The sequence below is a fragment of the Sardina pilchardus genome, chromosome 22 (assembly GCF_963854185.1).
Source record: "Sardina pilchardus chromosome 22, fSarPil1.1, whole genome shotgun sequence".
Lineage (NCBI taxonomy): Eukaryota > Metazoa > Chordata > Actinopteri > Clupeiformes > Clupeidae > Sardina > Sardina pilchardus.
In genome coordinates this window covers 15,708,948-15,734,634 of record NC_085015.1, presented here as the reverse complement: position 1 = coordinate 15,734,634, position 25,687 = coordinate 15,708,948, and the positions used below count along the sequence as shown (strand labels likewise).

Below are 25,687 nucleotides of genomic sequence, written 5' to 3'. Positions count from 1 at the left end.
AAGCTCTCAAAATGTGCATGTTTGAGTAAAAAGTGGTGGCTCTTTCAGGATTGTAACCGCGCAACCTTTCCTAAACGTACATCTCTTTGGTGATTTGCTGGAACTGTTGGTTATGTTTTTATGGTCCGGATTGTTTTTCTTGCTGTTTGTCGAGCCTGGCTATCCACAGAGACCATTTTTTCACAGTGTGCTTAAGGCACAGACAGCTAGCGGATGGTGAGGCAATGTTTCCTGCAAGTGACAAAAAAGTTTTAGCCTAAAAACATGTGACATCACTTGGAGCACCTTTAAATCAAATTCCAAAATAACTGCTAATATTCAGGTAACAGCAAAAAATGTATTGATTCATTTGCACCCGTAGTTTATACAGATAATACCCAACACACTGTTATGATTCCAATGCCAGTGCCGAGTCATTGATATTGATCTAACAAACATTCCCTCCCTCTACTCCACTCCACTCCACCCCTGCCCTCTCTCTATCTTTCTTCATGGGACTAAGGCACTGCATGTTATATAAGGTCTATCTATTGCTGACTGATTAAATTGTAAGTGGAGTGACGTGCAAACACAGAACCATACACACACACAGAGAGAGAGAGAGAGAGAGAGAGAGAGTTTGCTTCCCCTATCAACATTTCTCTGAGCCGAGCTGTCACTCACAGTCACCATGCTGATGTCTGTGCTGCTGTTGTGTTTTGGAGTCTTCCTCCTCTTCTTCCTCTTCAGGGTGCAAAGACCCAAGCACTTTCCTCCTGGACCCAGAGCACTTCCTCTGCTGGGAAACCTGCTGGAGATCAACCCACAACAGCCTCTAAAGACTTTGCAGAAGGTAAGGAGCACTTACACATGTAGGAAAATGCTTTTGTTACATTAAGATTTTAATAATTGTGGGTGACATTTTTTTTTTTTGCAATTGACTAAAATCATATCTGAATTACACAGACTTCTTTGGACTGTATCACTGTGATGTACACAGCCATTAGTTCCATAATGTAACAGAATGTTCCAATTTAATGTGTGTGTGTGTGTGTGTGTGTGTGTGTGTGTTTAGTTGGCAGAACACTATGGTCCTGTCTTCAGTGTGTATGTTGGCTCTCGTCCTGCGGTGGTGTTGGCTGGTCAGAAGGTCATCAGAGAGGCCTTGGTCTCCAAAGCCACCGAGTTTGCAGGACGCCCAACTCACACGTTGGTTTCTCATATACAACAAAACAAAGGCAAGGCAACACACATATACATGCAATGACAAAGTCTAGACAACACATGTGCCCATGCAATGCAAAAAGGCAAGGGAACACACATTGATTCTTCCAATGGATTTATGCTTTCTTATGATTGCCGCATGTGTACATAGCCTGGGTGTTCCCATACTGCCTTGCGCTGTGATTTCTTTCACGCTGCTAAGGCAGTCTGGAAACTAACGCCCACATTTTCGCCGGATGTTGGCGACCAATCACAGAACAGGGGAGAAAGCAAGACCATGATGAGCAATGCACAGACGCATTTGATAGACATCCGTGGCGCCCAATGAATGGATCTGGGCATTTTTTCAAATACGAGAAAATTAATGTCTGGTTGCCAGACCACGTCTCATTTGAGAAGTGGTAGGCACTAGCCAGGCTATTGAGTACATGTATGGAGTGTAATTTGTGCCAAAATGTTCAAACAACTCTACCTCATCGACTCTATAGCGCAGGGGTGGCCAACCAGTCTAGCATGAAGAGCCAAAAAAAAATCTACAAAAGTCAAGAGAGCCGCACAACAAAAAAAAGGCGTCCATACTACAACAGCACAACATTAGGCCTACAGTTATAGCTCCTTTGTTTTTCATTTAAAGTAAGACACTTGGCAGATGCTCAATGATCATTGATAAATGATCATTGGAAAATGTAAAAAGATCAGACACACATCAAATCCCCCCTCACTGAATGACTTATTGGCATGAGCAATGCTCCAACACCTGATAATGCAATGTCAAGTGTTCAGTTAACTTTTAAAAAGAAAATAAACAAAAAGAAAACGACTGACTGACGTCTATAGCCATTACCAGCCTACTTGCAAAAGTATGTAGGAAATGTTCAGGTTTGAAGCTTTATGAATCAGTGGCATACCAAGAACCAAACGAATGTGTAGGCTAGAAACATATCACCTCCGCAAATGAGGTTATGTTTTCATCGGGGTTTGTCTGTTTGTTAAGCAAGATGTTAAGCGGAGGCGCGAGATGTTAAGCAGGATGCGCGAGGCGGAGGTTTGCGATCTCAGAGTGCTTTCGTTTTGATTAGGCTACCGTACTTTGACATATTAACCAGAGGGGTTATGCTACAAAACGATAAATGGCCCTTTTCAATGGCACGTGTTCCTTCTATTTACGATTAGCTTCAGGGTATTCCTGATTGCAACAGTAGCATTAAACCTGGCTGAAGAATAAACACGTCTGCTTCGTTTTGGCCAATTCCTATCCATATCATGACGGTAAAATGATTATTGTTAACAATTAAATTACTTTTGGCAATAGGCTACTATCAAATTCTGAAATTAGTTTTTATTTACAGGAAATAAAGGCTATTTCAAAAGGAAAACGTTTAGGTCCGAGGAGAAGTCAGAACAGCAGTTGAGCAGCCGCGAGCCGCACGAGAAGAAGCAAAGAGCCACATGTGGCTCGCGAGCCGCGGGTTGGCCACCGCTGCTATAGCGCTACCTAGCCATTGTCTGCTGTGGTTGATACATACATTCACAAAAAAGAACCAAATTTGTTGTGCCTGTGTGTTATTGCTATCGCTATTCAGAGACAAAGCTCTGGCCTAGGGTGTGGCTTAGGGACTCTATAGCGCCACCTAGCATGTTGTCGGTTTTGGTTGATACATACATTCACAAAAAAGAACCAAATTTGGTGGGCTTATGTGTTATTGCTACTGCTAGTCAGAGACAGAGCTCTGGCCTAGGGTGAGGCTTAGGGACTCTGTCGCACCACCTAGCGCGTTGTCTGTTGTCTGGGCATGTGTGTTATTGCTACTGCTAGTCAGGGTCAGGTATGGCTTAGGGACTCTATAGCGCCACCCTGTAGAAAACATGGAAAAACAAAATAGCACACACATCAGATATGTGCATTTGACAAACGCACATGTTGCTTTGTTAGATTCCGAAATGTCACAGGTCTGCACCGCAGGTGCTCGGGCCCGCTATTGCCGCTTGTGGCTATATTTTGTATATTTTCTTTGACTTTATTTTTTTTGTTTCAATTTTGTATTTGATATTTTGATTAATTGATTTTTGTTTGAATTTGAAAAAGTATTGTTTGAACATATTGGCACAACTGCTGATGTGAGGTCTCACTGCATTATGTATTCAGGTGTAATCTTAGCAGATCACAGCCCCTCATGGCAAGAGCACCGGCGCTTCGCCCTGACCACGCTGCGGAACTTTGGGATGGGGAAGCGTTCCATGGAGGAGAAGATTCTAGAAGAGGCCCAACACGTCTGTGCCGAGGTGGAAAAACATGCAGGTACTCAACAGTAAAGCATGCAACTTACTAAATCAATAGGCAGCTTTTGTGCAATAGGGTTCGGTGTGATGCAAAATGTCTCCTTGAAGATAAAAGCTGTGATACATCGGTCTGTGTTGATACCCATTTCTATCTAGAAGAAGGTGCTAATTTGATTTGACACATTTTACACAAAGCCACCTCAGTATAGACAAAGCTTTAGAAAATGTTTGACTTTCGGGTCAAACAGGGGTGTAGTGGTAAAATGAGAGGTGGGTAAACTATGAATTCTGTTATCACGGTAAGGTGAACTGTGCCATGCGGTATCATCATTTTTTTGTTATTATTATTTTTTAAAGGCATTCAGAACATGTTTAATGATGGTGGAAGTTATTGCCCAATGTTTACAAAAATACAAGTGGTATTAAATGGTTCATCGAGTGTTGATGAATTGCAATTGGTGAATAAACTCTTTTGAGACGTGGTGAACTGTGCATGTACTTGCATTTAGCTTCCACTACATCCCTGGGGTCAAACACATGTTCACTTTTATCTTGCTGCAGGGAAATCCATGGATCCTCAGTATCTCTTTCACTATGCTGCCTCGGACATAATCTGTTCCATTATTTTTGGGTCACGATTTGACTATAACAACGCCTACTTCCAGAGCCTCATCGTCATGATGGTAGAACTGACAAAGTCAGTCCTCGACCCTTGGGCTATGGTAGCCTACTACATTTTTTAACTTGCATTTGTTTCAAAAAAATATATTTATACATCACAACAGAATAATATTTTAATATATTTTCTATATTCTGTTCACCTTCATATTTATGGTAAGATCTCCTCTCAGTGATAATACTACCCATGAATCTCTCGCTCTCTCCCAATGCAGATCTATGAACTTGCCCCTTTCGCAAGGAGTTTGCCTCTTCCGTTCCATCGAGCCTTTGACTTAACCGACCGGGTGAAAAACCACATACGGAAAATGATCATTGAACACAAAGACTCGTGGTGTTCTGGACAGCCAAGGGACTTCATTGATAGTTATCTGGATGAGATGGAGAAAGTGAGTTTGTGAGGCAAACATGAATATGAGTGAAGTTTGAAAATCCACTACAGTTAATCAACAAACCAACCAATCAATCGATTACATACAATGTGATAATAAAAAGAGTGTAGTAGAAAAATCAGCATAGATTATTTTCTTGACTGAGGAAATGTACAAGTGACCACAATCAACAGAGAATCTCGTACTGAACATTGTAAGAACACAGACTGTGTATTTGTTTGCTATTTAGAGGAAAGGTAAAGGGACCACCTTTGACGATAGTCAGATGGTAGCCATTTTGTTTGACCTTTTTATTGCTGGGACTGACACTACCTCCAATACCCTGAGGACAGCAACACTCTACCTCACAACCCATCCCCACATACAGGGTATGAGTATCCAAGTTATGCTTTTGTTTTATGTCTAGCGGCTATTAGGAGTGTGTTTGTTTATTTGTGTTTATGTGCAGAACGTTGCTACCAGGAGATTGAGGAAGTGCTGGGCTCTCGTGAGCAGGTGTGCTTTGAGGATCGCCAGTCCATGCCCTACGTCCAAGCCATGATCCATGAATGCCAAAGACTAGCTGATACAGTTCCCCTGAGTGTGTTTCACGCTACGACCGCAGACACACACATCCATGGCTACAGCATCCCAAAGGTAGCACTCACTTTCAACACCACAACCGAACACAGTGTGCTACCACCTGCCTTAACATTGACCTCTTGTTTAGCGACAACAACAGTACATTTTCTTGTAGCAAATGCATAGAGGATGAATAGAGAACAGAGAAATAATTGTTGCTTTGCACAGCATGTATCATTATGACCGCCGCTAGCGTAGCTAGCGAAGCGGTCATATAGTTGTTGTCAAAGTTTTTTTTTTTTTTTTTTTTTTTTTTTATTCTTTTTTCCCGTCATTTTTCGTCAACGATTCCCGGGACACCGTAACACCGGAGCGCATGAAACTTGGTGGGCATGTAGCCCCAGTAGAGTTCTATGGAAAATTTTCGTTTCGTCCCCGGGGGTCACTCCACCCCCGCGCTGCCCCCGCCCGAAGCCCAAAAATGACAGTTTTTCCTACATAACTACCTGAACCGTGGCACCGAGGATGACAAAATGTTTATGGTATGTTGTTCTCTAGAGCTTGCATCAATTTAGCTTATAACCAGTCATTTGTGATTTGCCCCCCCATCGTAAAAATTGAAAATGCAATGTAATATTGCTTTAATTGCCCATATCTTCAGATGAGATGTTATGAACTGCACCAAATTTCATGTGTATGATTAACCTGACACCCTCTGGGAGTAAGCCAAGTTTTGTGGAATTTCATCAATGGGGGGCTATAAAATAAATGGATTTATGTGTACATTCAGGACTGTATACCCATCGGCCAGTAGATGGTGGTATTATCTGGAGTCTAAATCCCCCCCTGGGGATTTCAAAAACTGTTCCAAACATCTCAATCTCTGCTAGTTTTTGTCCTAGAAACATATAAGTGACACCATTAGAAACCTTTAATCAACTAGTTTCCAAATATGTTTTAAAAGAGAATGGTTGCTCTGGGTGCAACAAACATGCAGGAACACACACACACACACACAAACACACACACACACACACACACACACAAATACACACACACACACACACATACCTACACACACACGCACCACTACATACACACATGTACATAAAACATTATACAAACACATGCACAAACACGCCCACACGCATGCACACATACACCCTTACACACACACACACACACACCTACACACACACACACACACACATGCACACACACATCTTTGAGTACATTTTGTGAGACCACCGGAGCTGAGAAGTGAGTGTGTGTGTGATGTACTATAGTGTGTGGGTGCGTTTCTGTGTGCCCATCTGTGTGTTTGCATGTGTGTATATGTGTGTATGTGCATGTTCTGTGTGTGTTCTCTTTCTTTCTCTCTCTCTCTCTCTCTCTCTCTGTGTCTGTGTTATCTGTGTGTATTCTGTGTGTGTTCTCTCTTTCTCTCTCTCTCTCTCTGGGTGTGCCTGTGTGTGTGTGTTTGTGTGTGTGTGTGTGTGTGTGTGTGTGTGTGTGTGTGTGTGTGCGAGTGTGTGTGTGTGAGTGTGTGCCTGTGTATGTGTGTTTGTGTGTGTGTGTGTGTGTGCACACGCGCGCATGTGAGTGTGTGTGTGTGTGTGTTATCTGATATTGGAGTGACAGTGACGGCAGAGAACACAGTGAACATATACTCAGAGACACATTAAACACACACACAAGCAGACACACACTCACACTAGACAGAGAAGCACTCATACACAAAAGCAAGCGCACACATGCACACACTCATTTACATACATAAAAGTTGCAGTAGGGATGGAGTAGGCGATGGAAACACAAGCGTGATTGATATTTGCGGAGAGAATGTGCAGGACTGAGCGGCGGTCATATTGTGTATCGCTTTGCGGTACATCTAGTTATAGTGATCATTCTTTGTGTAAATGGCCCTTTAACATATGAACATATCAACACACTGATGCAATTGGATACTTGATGGTCACTATCCTTTCACTGCTTTCTCTCTCTCTCTCTCTCAGGGCACAGTGGTCATTCCTTTCCTGTCGTCAGCGCTACATGAGGAGGGTCAGTGGAAGTCCCCTCATGACTTCAACCCTGAGAACTTCCTGAATGAGAAGGCGGAGTTTGTCAAACCTGATGCCTTCATGCCCTTTTCTACAGGTAGAACACTTAGTCATTCTTTCTGACATCATTGGAAATCTGACTTTGTAAGTCTTTGATCACTGGGTTGGTTTAGAATTTTGAGGAATGTAGTCATGACCAGTGATGGGCAGTAACGCGTTAGAAGTAACGCGTTACTGTAATCCAATTACTTTTTTCAAGTAACGAGTAAAGTAAGGGATTACAATGGCAAAATCAGTAATTAGATTACCATTACTTTAGGCTGCGTTACTGCGTTACTAAACTGCGATTTTAATTGCTTTGTGAGACTGTCTGGTGACAATCAGTAGGTATAATGACCAACGCATTGCGAGAGATGTAAACAACAGACGAGACAACAGAGTGCGGGAGAGAGCATGACCATGCTGCATTTAATAGCCTACGTGAGTTGGGGTTTTCCTAAACTTTTCCCATAGTTCGGGACTTGGACTTCTTTTGCTTATCTTTACTTCACTTTTATTGTTCTTTCTACTTTCATTTCATTCGATGACTTATGCTTTCACTCTGGACTGATGCTTCAACTCAAATGTCTTTTCAAATTCGAAATTGGGGTCGTTGACGTTCGAACTTGTTTTCGGTGGACATAATTAAGTTTGTACCGTCGGTGTCTTGCGAGACAATGAGCAAAATGTCCGTAAATAATAGAGCCTGTATCATCTGCGTTCTCTGTAGTCGCTTTCAGACATAACCCCTGCGGTAGCCTATGAGGTTTGCCAGACGGAGGTCCGACTCTTCGGTTAATTATAGGCTACAGAATCTATGTATGTTTGAGTGAGGGGTGGCGCAGAATGCGGCCGCTGTCACAGGACTTACTGTTTTTATTTTACCAACGACAGCGCACCCGTTCCGAATATTGTTGCAACAATGTATTCTGTTACATCCGCAGCATCGATGAAAGATTGGAGCGTGACATGCAGGTTAACTGCGCAACGTTTAATTGAAACTCAGCAGTGACGCTCTCACATAATCTGAACGAATTCACGTTCTTTATTTACAAATGTGTTGCATGCAGTTCATAGTTCACAGAACTCGTTTATGCACAACACTGCATTTGATTCTATTTTATATGATGGAATATGCAAAAAGAATAAAATTAGGCTGAAAGGTGTGCTTTATAGCATATTCAGGTTGTGTAGCCTTAGTGTGTTTTTGAAAAGTAACTAAGTAAAGTAATTGTAAAGTAACTAATTACTTTTGGGAAACAGTAATCAGTAAAGTAACGGGATTACTTTCTTGGACAAGTAATCAGTAATCAGTAACTAATTACTTTTTCCAAGTAACTTGACCAACACTGGTCATGACACCAATGGCTTCTAACAGTCTAACATCTTTTTTTGTAAACAAAATGGGAAAATTCACCCCTATGAGGTGGGTAATGTATGATATTGTTACATGGTGATGCATGATACGATGGTATATAAGCTATAGGCCTATAATCTAACTTTAATTCTCTCAGGCTCTCGTGTGTGTCTGGGGGAGGGACTTGCTCGCATGGAACTCTTCCTCATCCTGGTCACGTTGCTGCGTCGCTTCCGATTGGTCTGGCCAGAAGAAAGGGGAGTTCCTGACTACAACAAGGTGTTTGGAATCACACAGGCACCCAAACAGTACCATGTTACTGTCCACCTGAGGGAGGGAGTGAACTAATGTGTTTCTCTCTGTTGATCCACTTGAGGGCAATGAAGTGTCTGTTGCCTTTTCCAAGTATGGGTTTCAGGCATCTATGAATGTGATTGTTTTTTTTTGTTGTTCTTTTTTGCTACAACCCTTATTAGTGCTATTGCTGACAATAATGTAGTGTCTGACAACACAATCCACATGTTCAGGTATAGAAATAATAGTAACTTAATCAAAAGGGATATTCCGCCATTTTTGGAAATACGCTCATTTTCCACCTCCCCTCGAGCAAAACAATCGATATTTACCTTGTTCCCGTTCATCCAGCCATTCTGTGAGTCTGGCGATACAACTTTTAGCTTCAGCCTAGCATAGATCATTGAATCGGATTAGACCATTAGCTTCTCGCCTGCTAGCTTCATGTTTAAAAGTGACTAAGATTTCTGGTAATTTTCCCATTTAAAACGTGTCTCCTCTCAAGTTAGAAAGTGTAATAAGACCAACTGAAAATGAAACCTGGCGTTTTTCTGGGCTGATTTGACATGGAACTACACTCTCATCTGGCGTAATAATCAAGGCAACTTGCAGCTACTGGCACTACTACTGCTTGTTCTCTATGGGGACTATTTTCAGATGCTGCGTACGATATCACTGCGCCTGCAAGTTGCCTTGATTATTACGCCAGATGAGAGTGTAGTTCCATGTCAAATCAGCCTAGAAAAACGCCAGGTTTCATTTTCAGTTGGTCTTATTGCACTTTCTAACTTGAGAGGAGACACGTTTTAAATGGGAAAATTACCAGAAATCTTAGTCACTTTTAAACATGAAGCTAGCAGGCGAGAAGCTAATGGTCTAATCCGATTCAATGATCTATGCTAGGCTGAAGCTAAAAGTTGTATCGCCAGACTCACAGAATGGCTGGATGTACGGGAACAAGGTAAATATCGATTGTTTTGCTCGAGGGGAGGTGGAAAATGAGCGTATTTCCAAAAATGGCGGAATATCCCTTTAATCAAAATGCAATGACATGGTCAAAATCACACCAGTTGGCTGTTATCTAAAGAATGTCTTATATTAGATTAGTTTAGATTCAACCTCCTTATTACCACCATGTCTTGCCACCATTGAAAGATATTACTCTCTATTTGTTTCCTACATTTGTGGATGTAGTTGTTTTTCAAACATTTTTATTGTTGGACGTTCTGATATTAGGTACATGTCTGGCGTATTTTCTGTGTTTGAATGTTGTATCGATAAATTAAAGTTTTCTCATCACCAAATTAGTTTAAATTGAATTACTGGATAATTCAGCCTGAAATCAAAACCCATTTTTAAAAAATATTGGACTGCTCTCTTCAAGTCAATCCTCAGATATTCTATAGGATTTAAGTCAGGTCTCTGACTTGGCCACTCAAGGACATTCGCCTTCATATCCTTAAGCCACTGGTTTGTTCCTTTGCCAGTATGTTTAGGATCATTGGCGTGTTGGAAAGTGAATCTTCAGCTGTCTAGCAGAGGGACGCAGGTTTTCCTCAAGAATTTTGGTGTACTTGCAGCATCCATTTTCCCTTCTATCCTCACAAATGGCCCAGTCCCCGCTGAAGAGAAACATCCCCACAACATAATGTTGCCCCCACCATGCTTCACAGTAGGTATGGTGTGTTTTGGATGGTGTACTGTGTTTGTTTTTCGCCAAACATAGCGCTTGGAGTTCAGTGCAAAAACACATCTGGAATATTCTGCTACCATGTCAGAAAATGTGTTATGGTCAGAGACTAAGATTGAACTTTTTGGAGACTTTTAGATTGAATTTGTTGGACTGAACTCCAGGCGCTAACCAAACACAGTACACCACTCAAAACACCCTACCACTGACAGACTTTGACAAGATTTGGGCAAGATTCTTGAAAGATTGTAGTCTCTTACCTAATGCCCCTCATTCAAGCTTTCCTCAAAAGACTACAATCTTTCAAGAATCTTTCCCAAATCTTGTCGAAGTCTGTCAGTGTAAGGTAGCCTTTAGACATTCTCAGGCGAACTTCAGAGGTCTGTGGGAGCGAGTCCAGACAAGTCTGCCAGACCAAATTTCAAATGAGTTACTATTCTAGCCACTGTCTTTTGTATGTGTGTTACACCAGCAAACATAATTTCTTCCAACAGATATATCAACTGTTGTCCACCACAAAAGTATTGCTTTAGCAAAAGAGAAATTAGGAATGTGTGTCTGGGAAAATGTGTGTGAAGAATCTACCGTATGTGTGCGAGTGTGGTGTCCTTAGGCAACCTGAAGCCATAGCAACCTGGATAATCTGTGATGAATGTGTTGAATTGCCATGCATACCGCATACGAGAAGGAGTTGTGTTTCCACATGCACCCTTTAGAGACACACACACACACACACACACACACACACACACTCACTCACTCACTCTCTCTCTCTCTCTCTCTCACACACACACACACTCACACAAACAGTCTCACGCCCTTTCCTTTAGCAGTGTACCGGTGAAAGTAAATAAACTTCCTGTGTCATTGTTATTAATCTCACACACACCCTCTCTCTCTCTCTCTCTCTCTCTCTCTCTCTCTCTCTCTCTCTCTGGTGCAAAGTTCGCCTCCCCTATTAACTTTTCTCTGAGCCGAGCAGTCACACACAGTCACCATGCTGATCTCTGTGCTGCTGTTGTGGTTTGGAGTCTTCCTCCTCTTCTTCCTCTTCAGGGTGCAAAGACCCAAGAACTTTCCTCCTGGACCCACAGCACTTCCTCTGCTGGGAAACCTGCTGGAGATCAACCCACAACAGCCACTCAAGAGTTTCAAGAAGGTAACACACACACACACACACACACACACACACACACACACACACACACACACACACACACACACACACACACACACACACACACACACACACACACACACACACACACACACACACACACACACACACACACACACACAGCGATACACAGTTTGCTTATTTATTTGTACCGGTATCCACAATTCAGAATAAATATCACATAAGGACACAAATTTGACAGATTTGCTCAGACACAGTTCAGTCAAGTGACTCTGTTGACAATTGCAAAGCTGCAGCACGGCAGATGTTAAGGATATACACACCACACCCTTCTCTCAACGTGGTGACTTCCACTAATGGATGAAATGGAAGACATTGAACACACAAATCCAACAATCCTGAGACCCCTAGAGATCAGCCTGGCCCTAACATCCAAAGATGAGCAGAAGATACTGGCATTTGTAACCAAGACCACAAGTCTGCTGTACAAGAGGCTGATATTCCACCAGCTTTGTTAATATATCAACTCTGTCTCTGCGTGAGAGAGTAGCCTAAGTGTGTGTGTTCTGTCTCACATTTCGAAAGTGCTAGCTGACCTGTTCCCATGGGAATGTTCTAATCATCCTCTGGTTTATGGCGTTCAGTGTGTTTGAATGTGTTCTACATACGTTGCACTGTGAGCGTAACTCACCTCAAAGTATTGGCCACAGGAGGCATACGTATTCACGTACCCAATGGCTGTGTGTGTAAGAGTTAATAGGCTTCCTCTGGACATGGATCAAAGCAGCAGCCTACTTCCAATATGAATACATTCTTATGGCTCTCGTCGATTATAATATCAGGCCTGATGGCATTCGTGGACATTCATATAGGCCTATAGAGCCTTTCAACTGCAGAAACAAACATTTGTGTTTCCGTAGGCACAGAAAAACAAATTTCTTTGAAAACAACACATTTTATGTAAAGCTGACTTTTTCTAGAAAGCTAAAGTCCAATTCATTTTCATTTCAAAGTATGTAGAAACAGATTGAAAGGGTTTCTACCTGACCTGTATAGTGAGTAGATCTATGTGTAGGCCTACACTTAGGCAATGATCTGATAGTGTACAGTGATGTAGGATGAGGACTGAGGGCCAGATGTACGTATTTTTGATTTGCGAACGTAACGTTATCTGCACCATGGCCAACACGCAGAAAGCGCACGCTGTGATACTTCAGCGTAAATCCTATATACCAATCCTGAAATTCGTTGGGCAATCTGCGCCTTTCTCCGCCCCCTAACGCAATTAACGAAGGTTAACAACTGAGCGACACTTCACTCCGAAGCACAGTTGAATGAAGTTAACTGATGACAACATTAGAAGGAATCCAACCTTTAGCGAACTTATTTACCTAAATAAATGTGTGTGTGTGTGTGTGTGTGTGTGTGTGTGTGTGTGTGTGTGTGTATAGTTGGCAGAGCGCTATGGTCCAGTCTACAGTCTGTACATTGGTCGTCATCCTGCGGTGGTCCTGGCCAGTCAGAAGGTCATCAGAGAAGCTCTCGTCACCAGAGCCTCTCATTTTGCAGGACGACCAGATCACATGTTGGTTTGTCACATCCTTGAATGCAAAGGCAAGTCAACACACTCTGACAGACACGCATACCGGTATTTACACATGTTTTTTTACTCACTCTCTCTCTCACACTCTCTCTCTCTCTCTCTCTCTCTCTCTCTGTCTCACACACACACACACACACACACACACACAGTGTTTTCAAACACAGTGGTTTAATGCTGATGTGACCTGTGAAAGTGCAAACATGTTTAATGTTTTGTAATGTTTATTAGTGCATTTCAAATATGTCGTCGTGTTCAAATTACTGTGCATGTGCTTGTAGGCTTGATCTTGGCGAATTATGGTCCTGCATGGCAAGAACATCGGCGCTTCGCCCTGACTACGCTGCGGAACTTTGGGATGGGGAAGCGCTCCATGGAGGAGAAGATTCTAGAAGAGACCCAAAACATCTGTGCTGAGCTAGAGAAACACGCAGGTACTCAAGGGTTAAACATGCAATCTATTGATTCAATAGGCAGCTTTTATGCTTTAGGGTGGAAAACATTGCTTATTTGCAAACACTTTATAACACTTATAACACACACTCTCTTTCTCTCTCACTCACTCTCTCATTCTCTCTCTTTCTCTCTCTCTCTCTCAGGGAAGTCTATGGATCCTCAGTATCTTTTCCACTTTGGTGCTTCTGACATCATCTGTTCCATTATTTTTGGATCTCGATTTGAATATGACGACCCCTACTTCAAGTCCATTATCGTCTTCATGGAAGAAGCGACTAAAATAGCCCTAGACCCTTGGGCAATTGTATGTTTTCATTTTTTTTTGTACATATATTGACATTATTTATTAAATAGTTAAATATTCATATTTGTTTCCATAAATAGTAGGACTGCATTCATTGTTTGCCTCAACAAAACTACATTTAGGGCTGTGCCAAAACAGAATCATAGTTATTATCATAGATATTTTCATCTTTTTGGCTCCTTTTACAGTTTTGACACTACTGATATGTCACCTGACCTGTTCCCCTCTTCTGACACAGCTCTATGAAATTGCTCCAATTATTAAGAGTTTGCCCGTGCCATTTATTAAATGGGCGCATGGTTTAATCAGACGGATCAGAAGCCACATCCTAAAAGAGGTCGCCGAGCACAAAGAATCATGGGTGTCTGGAGAACCTAGAGATCTCATTGACTGCTATCTGGACGAGACTGAAAAAGTAAGTAGATAGTAGTAGGGGCAGTATTTGCTGCTACTAGGGGCGTCTAGATTTCTAGGCTACTTAAATGGTATTTCTATACTTAAGAAAATACAGACTACATTGGAGGGTGCAGTGGCACAACTGGCTGCAGATTCCATGTCACATTTGGGTCCATGTATCCACGGGGACTAGCCTGGCTATCACCAGACCAAGCTCAATCGTTTGAGATTGAACATTAGTCTGAAGAGTCTGTGCTGTAGTTCTACTGCACAAGAGGCGTGATCAATTTGCATAGTTTAAATGACTCTATACGCTTGGATACAGTAATTTCCCGCATACAAGCCGCATTGTGTATAAGCCGCAGGACAGTGTTTTATGCTGTTAAAAGTTAAAAGAAACAAAACCATTATTAACAACATTTTAACCCCCCCGCATTAACCTCATAGCGGAAGAAATTTAGCAAAAATCAATGTATAAGCCGCTGCTAATAGTCGAGAAATTACGGTAGTCCTTTATTTATACTGTATGTCCTGTGGGATGTCGGTCTATGTGTTTTAGCGGGCAGATAAAGGCACCACATTCGAAGACAGTCAGTTGGCATCCACCTTGTTTGACCTGCTGATTGCTGGGACTGAGACTACTTCCAACACACTGAGGACAGCAACACTCTACCTCATGACCCACCCGCATGTACAGGGTACAAGCTCGAACCGCACTTCAATTAAGGTTGGTTTTGAAAAGTGTGTTTCGTTTATTCTTAACATCTCTCTCTCTCTCTCTCTCTCTCTCTCTATCTATGTGTGTGTGTGTGTGTGTGTGTGTGTATGTGTGTGTGCGTGTGTTTTTGTGTGTGTGTGTGCGTGTGTGTTTGTGTGTGTGTGTGAGAGAGTGCGTGTGTGTGTGTGTGTGTGTGTGTGTGTGTGTGTTTGTGTTGGTGTTTGTTTGTTGCATACATGCAGAGCGCTGCTACCAGGAGATTGAGGAAGTGCTGGGTTCTCGTGAGCAGGTGTGCTTTGAGGATCGCCTGTCCATGCCCTACGTCCAAGCCGTGATCCATGAAGTCCAGAGAATGGCCGACACTGTTCCTCTGAGTGTGTTGCACACCACGACCACGGACACACAAGTCATGGGCTATAACATTCCAAAGGTAGCGCTCTCTTTCAGCACCACAACATTACGGTTACGGTTACGTTGCTTAGCCTTTGTCCAAAGCGAATTACAAAACATTACGACTCATACATTCCTATGTTATGGTTATCATTAGCTTCTTGATTAGCGATAGCAAGAGTGAGGTTTGCTATAGCAACAGTGGAATTAGTGAACATCAAGCAGCGCAACTGTTCTAAGGGCCTTTAGGAATAATGTAAAGAGTGTTGCCCTAATGCAGTTGGATTGCTACATTCACCTCATCTCTCTCTATCCCTTCTCTCTCTGTCTCTTCTCTCTCTTTTCTCTGTCTCTCTCTCTTCTCTCTCTCGCTCTTCTCTCTCTTTCTGTATCTCTTCTCTCTCTCTCGCTCATTCTTCTTTATATCTCTCTCTCTCTCTCTCTCTCTCTCTCTCTAGGGTACGTTGGTTGTTCCTCTCCTGTCCTCAGCGCTACATGAGGAGGGTCAGTGGAAGTCCCCTCATGACTTCAACCCTGAGAACTTCCTGAATGAGAGGGGGGAGTTTGTCAAACCTGACGCCTTCATGCCCTTCTCTGCAGGTAGTACACATTTTCTCGCATCCAATATTTTTAAAAGACGGTATTATTATTATATTATTATAGTGCATGAAAATGCACTATATTGTTCTCCCTAGGTTTCTTATTATTACAGTGCATGCAAATGCACTGTACTGTTCTTCCTAGGCTTCTTCTTCTTATTATTATTATTCCGCTTACCAAATTCATTTTTTCTATTCAGCTTGAACCGTTTAACTTAGAAACTTCATTCAAACGTCACAACGTAGGTCTTAAATAGGGGAATGCTGCTAAGTATTTTTCAACTTTGTAACTTTTATACTTTTTAAACTATAAATTAAAAACTATTCAAAATTTCCCCATAGACTTAACATTGGCCTCTATGACATCACAATCGGATCATTAAGCAATTAGAATCTTATGCCAGGTGGCCAGCCCCACCTGCAGCAGCCCTCTCTCTCTCAGGCAGCATACAATCTCTGTGAAGACTACATATCCTGTTAAACTCTCTTTCCACAACTGTTTCAAAATAAAAGTCCTCACTGCAATAATACACTATTAAATCATTTAACCATTGAAACTACTCAACTATCTAACTGTTCAACCATTCCAACTGTCAGTTATCTTCAACTATGCCTCCAGTCAACTACATGAGACCTCCATGTACCTGCAACCAACATAGCAACCATTAAAATTAAGCGTTTATGACCGTTTCCATAGCAACCAACATGATTTTACTATAGTAACTTCTTTATTCCTGATAGTGGCAGCCATGGATACCCTATCAACAAATGTTTCAAAATAGAAGTCCTCAGTAGCAAGTTAGCTAGTTAGCATAGTTAGCACTTTTAGCATAGCTGCTAGAAATGATTAGCTAAGTTAGCTAATCAACCTAGTTAGCATTGTTAACATAGTTAGCATTGTTAGCATAGTTAGCATTTTTAGCATAACTGCTAAAAATGATTAGCTAAGTTAGCTTATCAACCTGGTTAGCATTGTTACCATAGTTAGCATTGTTAGCATAGTTAGCATTTTTAGCATAACTGATAGAAATCATTAGCTAAGTTAGCTAATCAACTTGGTTAGCATTGTTAGCATAGTTAGCATTGTTAACATTTTTAGCATTATTGTTAGAAATCATCAGCTAAGTTAGCTTATCAACCTGGTTAGCATTGTTAACATAGCTATCATTTTTACAATAACTGTTAGAAATCATTAGTTAAGTTAGAACAGGAATGTTTAAGCTTTAAAATGTCTACCTTAACACTATCAACTCTCTTTAAACTATGCAACCACCATGTTTACCCTAGCTACACCTTAGTAACCATATCTACATTATCTATCTATAAATTTTTTTGCATTTTCATGCACTGGTAATTCCTTGGAATTGCATTTCTAGTTACAGTGCATGAAAATGCACTGTACTGTTCTTCCTAGACTTCTTATTACAGTGCATGAAAATGCACTGTACTGTTCTTCCTAGTCTTCTTATTATTATTATCTTTATTATTATTCCGCTGACAGCTTTTTCTAACCGCAATTTCTCTTCAACCGTTTAACTTAGAAACTTCATTCAAACTTTGTAATGTAGGTATTCTAATGGATCGGGTTGCTATGATTTTTCAACTTTGTAACTTTTATACTTTTTGAACTATAAATTAAAAACTATTAAAAATTTCCCCATAGACTTAACATTGGCCTCTATGACATCACAATCAGGTCGTTGAGCAATTAGAATCTTATGCCAGGTGGCCAGCCCCACCTGCAGCAGCCCTCTCTCTCTCAGGCTTTAAGCATACAATCTCTCTGTGAAGACTACATATCCTGTTAACTGTTTCCTCTGTCCACAACTGTTTCAAAATAAAAGTCCTCACTGCAATAATACACTATTAAATCATTAAACCACTGAAACTACTCAACTATTTAACTGTTCAACCATTCCAACTGTCAGTTATCATCAACTATGCCTCCAGTCAACTAAATGAAACCTCCAAGTACCTAGCAACCAACATAGCAACCATTTAAATTAAGCGTTTTTGACAGTTTCCATAGCAACCAACATGATAATACTACAGTAACTTCTTTATTCCTGATAGTGGGCACCATGGATACCCTAGCAACTACTGTTTCAAAATAAAAGTCCTCACTAGCAAGTTAGCATTGTTAGCATGGTTAGCATAGTTAGCATTGTTAACATAGTTAGCATTTTTAGCATAACTGCTAAAAATGATTAGCTAAGTTAGCTAATCAACCTGGTTAGCATTGTTAGCATTGTTAGCATTTTTAGCACAACTGCTAAAATGATTAGCTAAGTTAGCTAATCAACGTGGTTAGCATTGTTAACATAGTTAGCAATGTTAGCATAGTTAGCTGATGATTTCTAGCAGTAATGCTAAAAATGCTAAGTTAACTTATCAACCTGGTTAGCATTGTTAACATAGTTAACATTTTAGAATACCTGTTAGAAATTATTAGTTAAGTTAGAACAGGAATGTTTAAGCTTTAAAATGTCTACCTTAACACTATCAACTCTCTTTAAACTATGCAACCACCATGTTTACCCTAGCTACACCTTAGTAGCGATATCTAAATTTTTTTGCATTTTCATGCACTGGTAATTCCTTGGAATTGCATTTCTAGTTATTATTATTCCGCTTACCACTTTTTCTGACCGCAATTTCTCTTCAACCGTTTAACTTAGAAACTTCATTCAAACTTCGTAACGTAGGTATTCTAATGGATCGGGTTGCTATGACTTTTCAACTTTGTAACTTTTATACTTTTTGAACTATTAAATAAAAACTATTAAAATTTCCCCATAGACTTAACATTGGCCTCTATGACATCACAATCGGGTCGTTGAGCAATTAGAATCTTATGCCAGGTGGCCAGCCCCACCTGCAGCAGCCCTCTCTCTCTCAGGCTTTAAGCATACAATCTCTCTGTGAAGACTACATATCCTGTTAACTGTTTCCTCTGTCCACAACTGTTTCAAAATAAAAGTCCTCACTGCAATAATACACTATTAAATCATTTAACAACTGAAACTACTCAACTATTTAACTGTTCAACCATTCCAACTGTCAGTTATCATCAACTATGCCTCCAGTCAACTAAATGAATCCTCCATGTACCTAGCAACCAACATAGCAACCATTAAAATTAAGCATTTTTGACAGTTTCCATAGCAATCAACATGATTATACTACAGTAACTTCTTTATTCTTGATAGTGGGCACCATGGATACCCTAGCAACTACTGTTTCAAAATAAAAGTCCTCACTAGCAAGTTAGCATTGTTAGCATGGTTAGCACAGTTAGCATTGTTAGCATAGTTAGCATTTTTAGCATAACTGCTAAAAATGATTAGCTAAGTTAGCTAATCAACCTGGTTAGCATTGTTAGCATAGTTAGCATTGTTAGCATAGTTAGCATGTTTAGCACAACTGCTAAAATGATTAGCTAAGTTAGCTAATCAACATGGTTAGCATTGTTAACATAGTTAGCAATGTTACAATAGTTAGCATTTTTTAGCATTACTGCTAGAAATCATCAGCTAAGTTAACTTATCAACCTGGTTAGCATTGTTAGCATGGTTAACATTTTAGAATACCTGTTAGAAATTATTAGTTAAGTTAGAACAGGAATGTTTAAGCTTTAAAATGTCTACCTTAACACTATCAACTCTCTTTAAACTATGCAACCACCATGTTTACCCTAGCTACACCTTAGTAGCCATATCTACATTTTTTTTGCATTTTCATGCACTGGTAATTCCTTGGAATTGCATTTCTAGTTATTCTTCTTCCTCTAACGCACTTAATGGAGCTTCAACCGTTTAACGTAGAAACTTCATTCAAACTGCGCTGCGTAGGTCTTACTTAGGCCATCCGGGCTTTGTATTTTTCAACTTTGTAACTTTTATACTTTTTTAACTATTAATTAATTAAAATGACAATTTCCCCATAGACTTAACATTGTGATTATGACATCATAATAGGGCAATTAGAATCTTCTGCCAGGTGGCCAGGCCAGCTGCAGCAGCTCTCTCTCTCTCTCAGGCTTTAAGCATACATTCTCTATGAAGACTACATATACCTGTTAAACTGTTTCCTCTGTCCACAACTGTTTCAAAATAAAAGTCCTCACTGCAATAATACACTATTAAATCATTTAACCATTGAAACTACTAATCTATTTAACTGTTCAACCATTCCCACTGTCAGTTATCATCAGCCATGCCTCCGGTCAACTACATGAAACCTCCATGTACCTAGCAACCAACATAGCAACCATTAAAATTAAGCGTTTATGACCGTTTCCATAGCAACCAACATCATTATACTGCAGTAACTTCTTGTTTCCTGATAGTGGCCACCATGGATACCCTAGCAACAAATGTTTCAAAATAAAAGTCCTCACTAGCAAGTTAGCTAGTTAGCATGGTTAGCATAGTTAGCATTGTTAGCATAGTTAACATTTTTAGCATAACTGCTAGAAATGATTAGCTAAGTTAGCTAATCAACCTGGTTAGCATTTTTAGCATAGTTAGCATTGTTAGCATAGTTAGCATTTTTAGCATAACTGCAAAAAATCATCACCTAAGTTAGCTAATCAACCTGGTTAGCATTGTTAGCAAATGTAGCATTGTTAGCATAGTTAGCATTTTTAACATTACTGCTAGAAATCATCGGTTAAGTTAGCTAATCAACATTTTAACATGAATATAAATCATTAGTTAAGTTAGAACTGGAATGTTTCATCTTTAAACTGTCTACCTTCACACTATCAACACTCTGTAAACTATGCAACCACCATGTTTACCCTAGCTACACCTTAGTAACCATATCTACATTATCCATCTATTTTTGCATTTTCATGCACTGGTAATTCCTTGGAATTGCATTTCTAGTTACAGTGCATGAAAATGCACTGTACTGTTCTTCCTAGTCTTCTTATTATTTTCTTTATTATTATTCCGCTGACAGCTTTTTCTAACCGCAATTTCTCTTCAACCGTTTAACTTAGAAACTTCATTCAAACTTTGTAACGTAGGTATTCTAATGGATCGGGTTGCTATGACTTTTCAACTTTGTAACTTTTATACTTTTTGAACTATAAATTAAAAACTATTAAAAATTTCCCCATAGACTTAACATTGGCCTCTATGACATCACAATCGGGTCGTTGAGCAATTAGAATCTTATGCCAGGTGGCCAGCCCCACCTGCAGCAGCCCTCTCTCTCTCAGGCTTTAAGCATACAATCTCTCTGTGAAGACTACATATCCTGTTAACTGTTTCCTCTGTCCACAACTGTTTCAAAATAAAAGTCCTCACTGCAATAATACACTATTAAATCATTTAACCACTGAAACTACTCAACTATTTAACTGTTCAACCATTCCAACTGTCATTTATCATCAACTATGCCTCCAGTCAACTAAATGAATCCTCCATGTACCTAGCAACCAACATAGCAACCATTAAAATTAAGCGTTTTTGACAGTTTCCATAGCAACCAACATGATTATACTACAGTAACTTCTTTATTCTTGATAGTGGGCACCATGGTACCCTAGCAACTACTGTTTCAAAATAAAAGTCCTCACTAGCAAGTTAGCATTGTTAGCATGGTTAGCACAGTTAGCATTGTTAACATAGTTAGCATTTTTAGCATAACTGCTAAAAATGATTAGCTAAGTTAGCTCATCAACCTGGTTAGCATTGTTAGCATAGTTAGCATTGTTAACATAGTTAGCATTTTTAGCACAACTGCTAAAATGATTAGCTAAGTTAGCTAATCAACGTGGTTAGCATAGTCAACATAGTTAGCAATGTTAGCATAGTTAGCATTTTTTAGCATTACTGCTAGAAATCATCAGCTAAGTTAACTTATCAACCTGGTTAGCATTGTTAGCATAGTTAACATTTTAGAATACCTGTTAGAAATTATTAGTTAAGTTAGAACAGGAATGTTTAAGCTTTAAAATGTCTACCTTAACACTATCAACTCTCTTTAAACTATGCAACCACCATGTTTACCCTAGCTACACCTTAGTAGCCATATCTACATTTTTTTGCATTTTCATGCACTGGTAATTCCTTGGAATTGCATTTCTAGTTATTAATCCAACTTCTTCTAACGCTCGCAATTCAGCTTGAACCGTTTAACGTAGAAACTTGATTCAAACTTTGCTACGTAGGTCTTACTTAGGAGACCTGTGCAATGTATTTTTCAACTTTGTAACTTTTATACTTTTTAAACTGTAAATTAAAAAGTATTAAACATTTCCCCATAGACTTAACATTGCTCATTATGACATCACGGCAGCAATTAGAATGTTACGCCAGGTGGCCAGTCCAGGTGCAGCAGCTCTCTCTCTCTCTTAGGCTACATACACTGGCTCTCTTAAGACTAGCCAGTTAAATTGATTACACCTGTATCTGTATCCACTACTCTCAGTAGAGAGCTGTGTCTCTCCAGTCTACAAGAATATAAGGCACATTCCATCCAACTTTCTATCCATTCATCTTCTTCAGACCATTCACTCATCCACCCATTAAACTGTCTATCAACATCTATTAAACAATCTGCCTATCAACATCCATTAAACTCTCTGTCCATCAACATTAATTAGACTATCTACATTCAACTTTTAAATGATTTACTCTGTCTCAGGCTTTAAGCACACTGTGGTTCTCTTAAGACTAGCCAGTTAAATTGATTACACCTGTATCAACTACTCTCAGAGAGCTGTATCAGTGTCTCTTAACAAGAATATAAGGCACATTCCATCCAACCTTCTATCCACATCTTCTTCAGACCATTCACTCATCCACCCATTAAACTGTCAATCAATATCTATTAAACAATCTGCCTATCAACATCCATTAAACATTCTGTCTATCAACATTAATTAGACTATCTACATACAAGTATTTACTGTGGGTGCCTCTCAAGCAGCGTTTATATGTCCTCACTCGCTCCTCGGGCCTCGACCCTCAATGATCTACATAAACAAAGATAGAAGGGCTAGACTATCCCATTGTTGCCGCTCCATCATTCTTTATGTAGATCAGTGAATTGTTAATTGTTTCCTCTGTCCACAACTGTTTCAAAATAAAAGTCCTCACTGCAATAATACACCATTAAATCATTTAACCATTGAAACTACTCAACTATTGAACTGTTCAACCATTCCAACTGTCAGTTATCATCCACTATGCCTCCAGTCAACTACATGAAACCTCCATGTACCTAGCAACTAACATAGCAACCATTAAAATTAAGCGTTTATGACCGTTTCCATAGCAACCAACATGATTATACTGCAGTAACTTCTTGTTTCCTGATAGTGGCCACCATGGATACCCTAGCAACAAATGTTTCAAAATAAAAGTCCTCACTAGCAAGTTAGCTAGTTAGCATAGTTAGCATTTTTAGCATAACTGCAAAAAATCATCAACTAAGTTAGCTTATCAACCTGGTTAGCATTGTTTGCATATTTAGCATGGTTAGCATTTTTAGCATTACTGCTAGAAATCATCGGTTAAGTTAGCTAATCAACCTGGTTAGCATTGTTAGTAAAGTAAGCATTGCTAGCATAATTAGCATTTTTAGCGTAACTGCTAGAAATCATTAGCTAAGTTAGCTAATCAACATTTTAACATGAATAGAAATCATTAGTTAAGTTAGAACTGGAACGTTTCATCTTTAAAACGTCTACCTTCACACTATCAACTCTCTGTAAACTATGCAACCACCATGTTTACCCTATCTACACCTTAGTAACCATATCTACATTATCTATCTATTTTTGCATTTTCATGCACTGGTAATTCCTTGGAATTGCATTTCTAGTTATTATTATAATTATAATTAAATACGTCGTATTTTCTCGTATTTTATCACTGTGTTCGTTTAGTACACCAGGTAGTTATGAATTCTATCCAGTTTTCATTGCAGTCAATCTTGAACTGATTATTTACCCAGGATCCCGTATGTGTCTGGGGGAGGGGCTTGCTCGCATGGAACTCTTCCTCATCCTGGTCACGTTGCTTCGTCGCTTCCGATTGGTCTGGCCAGAGGAGAAGGGAGTCCCTGACTACAGCATGGTGTTTGGAGGCACACAGGCACCCAAACCGTTCCACGTCACCATCCATCGAAGGGAATCCACAAGCTAATGCAACTGATGCTAGCATGCAGGTTTCTGTAGGTGACATTTAAATAGATATGCCTTTCACTTTTCAAGTGCTCTCATTATTTTGTTTTTCTCTGTGGAATGACATGACTCGGGAAAATCATCACCATTGTGACCCCCTCGCGTTTATATGAGCGAGGCATAGGCAGAAAAAACAAACAAACTTGAGGCTAAGAACTATTTTGGAGATCAGCAGCCTAGCATGTCTCTATGCGCATGGTGCATTAGTGTATGTGAATTAACTATTAACTCTTGCACTCTCAGTATGTTATTGACAGTTTTTGGCACATGTTAATGGTCATATGGCCATGATAAATGAGCCTTGCCTTTCCTATCTTATATCACCATGTTGGTTTAGTACTGTATTTCAAATAGTAGTGGATTCTGTCCAGCTTTTATTACAGTGAATCTTCTGATTCTCAGCCTCTTGTTATATCAAGGGGGCAATCAGACAGGACACGCTTTGCTGCCTGTAAAACGTGAGGTGCGCTTTTTTTGATTCATGATGCTCAGGGCGCCTCTGCAGTCTAGGCACATAAACAGTGTGTAAAATGTTTACTTTTGATACCAAACAGCACGAAAAAGGTGCACCTCACTGCAAAAAGTAAAAAAAAAGTTCAACTCAAAGCAGGGGGAAAAGATCAACTCAAGGCAGGAAATGGTCCAACGTCATTTGCGTTTTTATGCGTGACAAGGGACATTCTGTCTGATCACCCTCATTAGGCTCCAAATCACAAAGCTATGACCTGTTGTCAGAATGGTCAAACAGCATTACATTTGCACAAATAAGTGTCTTACAAGGGACTGTTATGTTACATAAATTAGAGAAAAGTTTCTTGTCATGTGTCTGTTATTGGTCAGGGAGGAATATTTAACTGATTCATTACATATTCATCTTAAAACAAGTTTTATTTGACATAAACATGCATTTTGCTTGCATTGTTCATGAGTTTGAATAGCTTTATACAGTATATACAGTAATTGTTTAGATGTCATAAATGGTAGCAGGTTTGTAAATATTGTTTTGAGAATGTTATAATGCCATATCAATAAAGGCTTTTTTGAAGTGGCACTGCATCCTTTGTAAAAACTGTTTCAACTTGCTTATGCAACAGTATAATCTCATATACATGCAAACTGCCCATAAAATGTGACATATCACTGAAGCTTGAAATAAGAGGACTGTCCTTAAACAAAATATGTTGGGTTTTGGTGCCTAAAAGCAATTGCAGAACACAAACCTCACACATGTGCACCAGCAAATCGTTTCTACTTTTACTAAAACTGAAAATCACCAAAACCGTATTTATTATTATAACATTTTTAATAAAGAGATTGTTTTCAATACTTGAA

The 25,687-nt window shown here is 39.8% G+C and overlaps 2 protein-coding genes across 2 annotated transcripts; both read left to right on the top strand.

The window, feature by feature from the left end:
- Nucleotides 1-559: 559 nt before the first annotated feature.
- LOC134070088 (cytochrome P450 2B4-like) lies at nt 560-9,120 on the top strand. The gene is made up of 9 exons (XM_062526302.1): nt 560-832; nt 1,055-1,217; nt 3,350-3,502; nt 4,045-4,205; nt 4,377-4,550; nt 4,783-4,921; nt 5,002-5,189; nt 7,130-7,271; nt 8,728-9,120. The coding sequence occupies exons 1-9, from the start codon at nt 671-673 to the stop codon at nt 8,916-8,918; spliced, it is 1,473 nt and encodes a 490-aa protein (XP_062382286.1). The 5' UTR covers nt 560-670; the 3' UTR covers nt 8,919-9,120.
- A 782-nt stretch (nt 9,121-9,902) lies between these two features.
- Nucleotides 9,903-25,404, top strand: LOC134070086 (cytochrome P450 2F2-like). Its single transcript, XM_062526300.1, has 9 exons — nt 9,903-11,713; nt 13,144-13,306; nt 13,574-13,726; nt 13,892-14,052; nt 14,291-14,467; nt 15,008-15,146; nt 15,409-15,596; nt 16,015-16,156; nt 24,127-25,404. Exons 1-9 carry the CDS (start codon nt 11,552-11,554, stop codon nt 24,315-24,317), a joined length of 1,476 nt encoding a protein of 491 aa, XP_062382284.1. The 5' UTR covers nt 9,903-11,551; the 3' UTR covers nt 24,318-25,404.
- Nucleotides 25,405-25,687: the final 283 nt, after the last annotated feature.

What these genes read in the sequence shown, in the direction of transcription:
- LOC134070086 (XM_062526300.1), top strand. Translation starts at nt 11,552, where the DNA reads ATGCTGATCTCTGTGCTGCTGTTGTGGTTTGGAGTCTTCCTCCTCTTC. An exon ending in ATCTGGACGAGACTGAAAAA is followed by an intron (nt 14,468 to 15,007) that starts GTAAGTAGATAG and finishes TATGTGTTTTAG; the next exon opens with CGGGCAGATAAAGGCACCAC. An exon ending in TGGGCTATAACATTCCAAAG is followed by an intron (nt 15,597 to 16,014) that starts GTAGCGCTCTCT and finishes CTCTCTCTCTAG; the next exon opens with GGTACGTTGGTTGTTCCTCT.
- LOC134070088 (XM_062526302.1), top strand. Translation starts at nt 671, where the DNA reads ATGCTGATGTCTGTGCTGCTGTTGTGTTTTGGAGTCTTCCTCCTCTTC. An exon ending in ATCTGGATGAGATGGAGAAA is followed by an intron (nt 4,551 to 4,782) that starts GTGAGTTTGTGA and finishes TTTGCTATTTAG; the next exon opens with AGGAAAGGTAAAGGGACCAC. An exon ending in ATGGCTACAGCATCCCAAAG is followed by an intron (nt 5,190 to 7,129) that starts GTAGCACTCACT and finishes TCTCTCTCTCAG; the next exon opens with GGCACAGTGGTCATTCCTTT.